The 7,880-nt window shown below is 58.1% G+C and overlaps 1 protein-coding gene across 1 annotated transcript in view; it reads right to left on the bottom strand.

Annotated features, from left to right (window-relative positions):
- The window catches only part of Crispld2 (cysteine-rich secretory protein LCCL domain containing 2), a 45,068-nt gene that overhangs the window by 16,002 nt on the left and 21,186 nt on the right, over positions 1 to 7,880 (bottom strand). The window contains exons 9-12 of the mRNA XM_005410966.2: positions 5,411 to 5,477; positions 4,828 to 4,958; positions 2,865 to 2,908; positions 1,205 to 1,277 (exon numbers count right to left, since the gene is read on the bottom strand). Coding sequence (XP_005411023.1) covers positions 1,205 to 1,277; positions 2,865 to 2,908; positions 4,828 to 4,958; positions 5,411 to 5,477 — 315 coding nt within the window. The remainder of the gene's footprint in view (positions 1 to 1,204; positions 1,278 to 2,864; positions 2,909 to 4,827; positions 4,959 to 5,410; positions 5,478 to 7,880) is intronic.

The raw sequence follows: 7,880 nt of genomic DNA, 5'->3' as shown, positions 1-7,880 counted from the left end.
CGAGTGTTGGGAGTCTGAGAGCTCAGACCCCCTCCTCCCCCTGGAAGGCCGGTGAGACCCTTGCATGAGATCTGTGCACCGTCACATTTCTCTTTGTATGTTTTGACATTACTTCCTCCTGCTTGTCCTTAGCGCTCAAGGCAATTGCTAAAAGCCCGTTAACCCTGTGAACGTCCAAGGGGGCGGTCAGCGAGGCCGTGCAGGGGCAGAGGGGGGGAGAGAGCCCCAGCGTGGGGAAGTCGAGGCAGGGGCGGTGAGGATCCTCCCAAGCTCCTCTCTCCTGCACCACACTCCCCTGCCCTCCCCTGCTCAGACCTGGGGGTCTCCTTCCAGAATCTTCCAGTCCCCAGGCCTGGGAGAGGGGCTCCTGGGATGCTACACCCCTTGGTCACCCAAGCTGGTTGTCCTTGTCCCCCGAGGGCTTGGGGGCTCAGGGGATCCTACCATGTGCCCAGCTCCATGGGGGGGGCTAAGTCAGAATGCCCTGATGAGTGTGACGAAGGTGGGGAGCAACCGTAGCAACAGGGGACACGGCCCGTTCCACCTCGGGGGCCCACTCTGCCGAGCCACCGTGGAGGACGTCCCCTGTGCCCCTTTCCCTTGGGCTGTGTAGGAACCGTAGAGACGGGTGACAGGACACCCTCCGTCGGGCTGTGAGGCATCGCCTCCAGGGACCAGCTAACCGGGGTCAGGGCAGACGCCCAGGAGCCTCCATGGGCACAGGTGCGGGGGCACGTGACAGGACGGGACTCCAGGTGGGGATGGGGGAAGGGAGAAGGGGCTCCAGACACTCCCGGCACCCGTGGGTGTCCAAAAGATGAGGGCCCAGCACAGAAGCCAGTCCCCAAGTCGACAGCGGCTGTGGCCCCTGGACAGTGACAGGAAGGACCGGGGATGCGGTGGGGGTGACACAGCTCTTCATCTCATGGCGGTGGCTGCACACACACGGCGTCTGCACACAGCATGCTGTGTGCTTCTTGGGGCGGCGGAGGTCACTGCTCACGGAGAAAGCTCCAGCCCAGGGCCAACACCGAGCCGATTTAAAGGCCACAAAGGTCACCCAGCTTCCAGAGACCCCGGACTGGGCCGAGAGCGAACAGCAGCAAATCTCGAGCTCAGAGATGAGGACGGCGCTCCCCAGCGGCCCTGGCCGCCTCGATGGGACACACCAGGGCCCTTCCCCATGGCCGTCCGCGTGCCTTACCTTGGACAGTGGGAAACCGGCTTCTCAAAGGGGCACAGCTGAGCCACGGTGGTGTAGCAGTCCAGGTCCTGCTCTGTGGACAGCAACGCGGAAGGCGTGTGGGTAAAGCGAGGTAGCCCTGTGGTTTTCACTCGGGACACACCCCTTTGGACCGTGCTCTGGGTTTGTCTATTTGTTTGTTTGAGACAGGGCCTCACTAAGTGCCCAGGCTGGCCTTGAACTTGCCATCCTCCTGCCTCGGCCTCTGAATGGCTGGGGCACAGGCGTGCACACCATGGCCGGCAGAACGAGGCGTGCTCAGTCAGAAGCCTTCCCTCTGCATGGACCCACACAGGCGTTCCTCCAGGAAGAGCTGAGACCAGGGCCGGGCCTTCCCTCTACGACCTCCTTTGCCTCCAGTTGCTGCCTGAGGCAGAGCGGGAGGCTGTCCTTCAAGGCCCTCTGTTGTGTTTAAAAAACAGCCCTGTCACTGGCCACCTGTGGCCCCTGAGAGTGTCCAGGGCTGGCGAGCTTTCTCTCTAAAGGACACAGAGTTGACGTTTTCAGCTCTGTGGGCCCATGCTCTGCGTCAGGACCTCACCACTCTGCTGCAGTAGGAAAAGCAGCCATGGTGGTGTGTCAACAAACGGGTGCGGCTGTGTCCCAATAAAACTTTATTCAGAAACACAGGAGGCCAGCAGATTGGCCCAGGGCCGGAGCCCACTGACCCTGGTGCAGTCTGTCACTTGGACAGGCCACGGGTTTCTGTAGTCACCCTCCAAAGAGCGATTTGGACCGGGAAGGACTTCATCAGTGACAGGCTAGGTGAGTCACAAAAACTGGGTTTAAAAGAACATAATGAAAGCACTGAAATATGTTCCTGACTCCTAATTATTTAAAGAAAAGCTCACGTTACCAACCTGTAAGTAATTCCATCTCAAATTTTAAAACTTATCTGTTACTGATATATATCTTTTTTCAGTACACAGGGGAATAAACTAGAATATCCACCCAGATGTTCACAGCGGTTATCTCTAGTAGAATTTAGGTCAAGTGAGTGTTTTAAAACATTACAAAATGTTTCTCTGTGTTTTTTAAACGATCTAGATCACAGAGGCACTGTTTTTGTAATAAGAAAAAAAGCACTATGGCATATTTTCATGAAAGTCGCTAAGCAGATGTTCTTGCCTCCAGGGCAAATGACCAGAGATCCTCACCCAAAGGACAGAGCAGTCAGCAGGCCGGCCCAGGGCGGCACCTGCTCGAGACTGCACCCCACGCGGCCGCACTTCCGGCCGTGTCCCCTGTTCCTATGGTTGCTCGTCTCCCTCTGACAGCACCGCAGGAAGAGCAGGAAGAGCTGCCCTCGCTGGCCCATGACAGACATCACTAACCCAGCCAGCTCTGCTCACTGCCGAGCCCAGATCGGAACCAGATCCTCAGCACAATGCTGCGAGTGGCTGCTACCCAGGGATAGGAACCGCTGCCTCCCAGGCAGCCTCCGAGGGAGCATCAGCACCGTGGCAACCCCAGAGGACAATGGATTCCCGGCGCAGAGGTGCAGAGCGCAGCGGGAGAAACGGCCCACGCAGAGCTAAAAGCAGCGACGCTGGTGACAGAGGGAAGCGACAGTCCCAGGAAACCCAGCCCAACCCATGGCCCCGGTGCCTGGCCAGCTTACCTCTCACCTTTGACACCGTGAACGAGCTGGAAGGTTTGTATTTGCTGGAAAAGAAAACACGAGGTCAGTGCCTGAGGAGCAGCGGCACAGCACACAGGTGTCGCGCGGCAGCCTCGACCTCTGCCTTCCCTGCCCCTCGGAACGTTCTGGAACAGGGTTGCTCCCCCGCTGCTGCCAAGGACTCTGCTAGAAGCCTACAGACCCATTCCTGCACAACACACTGCCAGTGGAGTGAGTCCTGCGCGGGGAGGCCTGCTCCACAGGAGGGGGCCGCACACAGGCAATCTGCGACGCCGGGGGCCCCAGCACTCCACCCTGTGCCCAGCTGCACGGCTGCCCTGCTGGTCCTGGCGCGGCCAACACTGGTCACCTGGCCAACATCTCCGAGAAAGTCTGAAGCCCGGCCAGGTCCCTCCCTAGGCCAGAAGAGGGAATGTTGCCACATCCCTGAGGCAGGAGGCCTTGCAAATGGGAATCCCTCGATGGTTTCAAAGTTATCCACGGGGCTCACAATTGGGACAGGGACAGAATGGGAGCGTTTGTCCCCGCTTTCCTAGGGCCTTGACCAGGGAAACCCCAACCCTAATCATGGCATGGGCCCTTGTGCAAGGGGCAGGCTGCCAACCCAAGCACCGTGAGGTTCACTACGGCCTAGCACTGATGCCACAAGGCCCTACTCCCTGTACGCCAGGTGCAGGGTCTTGGAAGGGGCGGGGCTCCTGGCAGGGAGGGCGTGGCTTTCCCCACGCTCAGAGAGCAGCTCTTCCCTAAACTCTGTTTTAGAGAAGCTCTCTGCCTGCTGTGGCCCCAGGGGGAAGCTGGGTCCTGCTGTGACCCTTCTAACAGAAAGGGGCACGATCCCAGCGAGTAGGAGCCGGTCCACGGCAGCACGCAGAGGAAGCGAAGCCGCTCTGCCCGACCCTGCAGCCCTGTGGGGCCAGCTCTCCAGGTGGCCGACGCCTCTGCTCCAGCAGAGACAGGAGCACTGCCCAGGAAGACACCACCCTATGTGGCAAACATCATCTTGGGGAAGAGGAAACAAGGGCGTGATCCCCGTTTGAACAGCTCGGGACCAGAGGTAGAGCGGACGGACGTTAGGAGATTCACGTGCTCTTTACTGCCGGGACTCTAATCCAACATCCAAAGTCCAAAGTGATCCAACCCAAAACTTGTTTCAGCACTGACACAATGGCCTAAATGTTTCAGATTTTGCACCTCAGATTTCTAAATGAAAAATTACCAACTGGTTAAAAGAAAAACAGCTGGGCATGGTGGTGTACGCCTGTAATCCCAGCACTCAGAAGGCTGAGGCAGGAGGATCATTGTGACCTGGGCTACAAAGTGAGCTCAAGGCCAGCCTAAACTGCATAGTGAGACCCTGTCTCAAAAAAAAAGAAAAGAAAAAAGTCAGGAAAAAGAACTTTGTAAAAAAGAAACCCAAAATCAGGAAGTCTCATTCTTTAGGGAGCAAAAAAAGGGGCTGATTGAGAATCAGCCTGCCTGCGCTGGGATAGTTCAGCTATACAGGGCCTGTCCAGCAAACGTGTAGGCCCTGGGTTCGATCCCTGGACAAAGAAAGAAAAAAAGAATTAACCTGCCTATATCCCCAGCACTTAGGAGGCTGAGGCAGGAGGATCACAATGAATTCAAGGGCAGCCTGGGCGACATGCAAGACCCTGCTCCCCCTCCACAAAAAAAGGCCTACACATGCAAAGACACCATCAGCCATTCACTGGGATACATTTTTAGTGGCCAGGAGAGTAAAAAAAGTAGGATTCAAAATTCAACCACGTGAAACCTGAACCCAGAAATCCCCACTAGAAACACACACACTCCCCGGGGTGACTTCTGAGCTACGGGGTTTAGCTGGTCTTTATTTCTTCCTATGGTTCGATACCATTCACAGCTCTGCTAACACCCTGGGAACCCAAAGGGGACGTTCCCGGGCCCCAAGCGCAGTCACCTGAGCGAGTCCACGCCGTGCCGCTGCGACTTCACGAAGAAGGGCTTTCTTCCGTTCCTGGTGACGTCCACCAGGCCGCCTCTGTCGTCCAGGACGCCGTAGTGGATGGCGGCCCGGCAGATGCTGGAGGACTGCGGGGAGGGGCGGTCATGCATGGGTCTGAACCCGTCTTTGTCAGAACCCCCTGAGCCGTTGTCCTCGACCCACTAAAGGCCACAAGGCCGGGCTGAAGCTCACCCCACTCCCGTCACCTCCCCCACATCCTTGTTCCTGCACTGCTTATCCTCGGGAACTCATCTGATCAGTCGGGCTACCCGCGAGCTTGGCAGCAAACTGCCCTTTCTTCCCACTCAGTGGAGTGTGCTAACCGGCCTGAGTGGACAGGCGCACATCAGCACGGCCTGGCCACGCCCAGGGCAGCTCCGCCAGCTACCGGCCTCGGAGCACATGCACGGGGCAGTCCAGACACGCCCGCTCTGACCGCAGGTGGAAAGACAACCCTTGCCTACAGAACCAACCTTCCTCAGCAGCTACGCGGGGTCCCAAAGGAGCCAGGGAAGGAAGGCAACACGGCCACACTTACACTCTCGTAAAACAGAGTCCCGAAGACGTTGGCCTTGTAGCTCTGGCAGCCTCCTGGGCACTGGTACCTGTGGGTCAGGAACAAAGCAGTGCTCAGGGATAAACGTGGTGGCGGGTTACCTCACAGCGGCTCAGCGTTCCTTCCCCCGGCTCCATTGCTCAGTTTGGGAGTTTCACTAGTGGAGACGCCTCGAAGTTCTGATCCTGGCACACGGTCTGGGAGATGATTGTCCCGTGGGTAAGGTTGGTGATGAAAGCGCAGTTCACAGAAGACAGTCGGGGGGCTCCCGATGCACCCCAGACCCTTCTAACCCCGTCACTGAAGACGTGCGAATGAAGGCGCAGGCCCAGGCTCAGGGACAGCACCCGCTCACAGTCCTGTCCGGGACGCCGGCTTTCCTGGTGAGTACGCATCCCCCATAAAAAGTCAGCTGTATACTCCAGCTGTCCGTAATGGTGCAAACCGGAAATAAGCTGGCAGGTGACAAAGAAATGGCCCAACAGGCCTCCATCTGGCCACACCTGGGCAGCGTCTGGAGAATATTTACGGACTTTGCGAAACAGTAAGTGAAAAATGAAGTGAAATTTCACAAGCAATATTAGCCTCCTGCACCAATAGGAAAAGACTGGGAGGAAATGCATCAGATGGATGAGATTTGGGACGCTTCCCGTTCGCTTTATACGTTTTCCTGAAGTCCTCAGGAAAATCTTCACATCAGAGAAGCCCAGTGAGTAGTGTAAAAGCCAGAAAAACAAGCCAGGCTGCTCGAGGCTTCTGCAGGTGAGGCTGGGTGTCCCTGGGCTTGAGGGGTGGCCAAGTCACACCTGTGGCCCAGGGGCCTGGACCCATGCTGGAGGACAGACCCCACATTCTCCCTGCTGGAGGTCCTGTCCACCCCCGGGCGGCTTGGGGCTCTTGCCTGGCCTCCCCAGTGGGCACCTGGGTGTGGCATCTGTGGCCGAGTTAGCTGGGCGCAGCGTGGCACAGGACCCCGGGCTCAGTGGGTGGACAGTGTACTGTCTGGGCACTGCCTGCTGTGTCCCCGCCATCCTGCCCCCACAGGCAGCACGTGCGGCTCCTCTGACACAGTGGTTTGGAGCCAGCAGAGCTGTCGAGGGCGGGCTCACCTGGGCACACGGACCCTCGCCTGGCATGAAGGCCACAGTCCCAGGCAAGCGCTTTCCTGGCAAACCAGACTCCAAAGCCCATGGAGAAAATGGGAACCATGGCTTTCCCTCCTCAGCAGGTGCTTTTTTTTTTTTTTGTCTTTTTGAGACAAGGTCTTGCTATGTAGTTCAGGCTGGCCTTGAGCTCACTGTGTAGCCCAGGCTGGTCTCGAACTCACAACGATCCTCCTGCCTCAGTCTCCCGAGTGCTGGTATTACAGGCGTGCGGCACCACACCGGCTCAGCAGGTGCTTCAATTACTCGATCCAGCTTTAGACAAACTGATGACAGAATTCATAGAAGACCACAGGGTCCCCTCTCCCAGTGACGCGGGCCTGAGGGGCTGCATGAGGTGGGCACCCCATTGGCCGGGCACTGCCAGCTTCACCGGTCCTGCCAGATGCTCTCCAACCTCTCAAGGGACGTTGATGGCTGCTGGATGGGTCCCTTCTGCTACTGGGGCTGTGTCATCGATGGGCCCCCGAGAACCGGCCCTGTCCACCCCAAAGGCCTGGGTGCCCATGCCAAGGCCAGTCCAGCGGGAACCCCCCTGTGGCAGGGAGGGCAGAGGCATCATCCAGAGCTCCCTGTGACTCCTGTCTGTATCACATCTGCTACTGAGCCTCCGAGGGTTCTGTGGCCCTGGAGTTCCTTTGTGAGACAGGGTCTCGCTGTGCAGTTCAGGCTGGCCTTGAGCTCACTGTGTGGCCCAGGCTGGTCTCGAACTCGCAACAATCCTCCTGCTTCAGCCTCCTGAGTGCTGGAATTATAGGCGTGTGCCACCGTGTCTGGCCCAAAGTTCCTTTCTAAACCAGTGACCAGCACGTTCCTAAAGGAAAGCCCGGCTCAAGCATATAAGCAGGCACATGGGAGAAGAGGCTGGCTCTACGGACACCTTGGGGACAGCGGCCCCTCTGGAGTGTGAAACACACCTCACCCTCGTCCCGCAGCGGCTCTTGGGAGTCTCTGTCTAAATCACCTTCCCACTGGGCAGCAGAGCATCCAGTGCCCAGGCTGAGAGGTCTCCTGGGAATGGTGCTAAACCAGGAAAGCCTGGGAAAGCTGGGACGGTGACAGGGACACGGTGAAGAGTGTCGGCCTCCCCAGCCCCCGCCTGGCACACGGCCCCCGAAGTCGTCTCCAGCCACAGCCGCTGCCTCCCAGCGAGCTTAGACTTTCCTGGTCCTTGGCAGCTTCCCACGCTCTGACCAGGGTGGGCCAGGACTCTGAGGTCGTGGAACAACGCAGGGGCTCCAAAAGGCTCTGAGGCTTGCATACATTCACTGATGCACTGAGAACTCCTT

This window comes from Chinchilla lanigera, unplaced genomic scaffold (genome assembly GCF_000276665.1).
Source record: "Chinchilla lanigera isolate Chin_1 unplaced genomic scaffold, ChiLan1.0 scaffold00140, whole genome shotgun sequence".
Classification (NCBI taxonomy): Eukaryota; Metazoa; Chordata; class Mammalia; order Rodentia; family Chinchillidae; genus Chinchilla; species Chinchilla lanigera.
The sequence above is the reverse complement of the archived record's forward strand: the minus strand, read 5'-3'. Positions and strand labels throughout refer to the sequence as shown.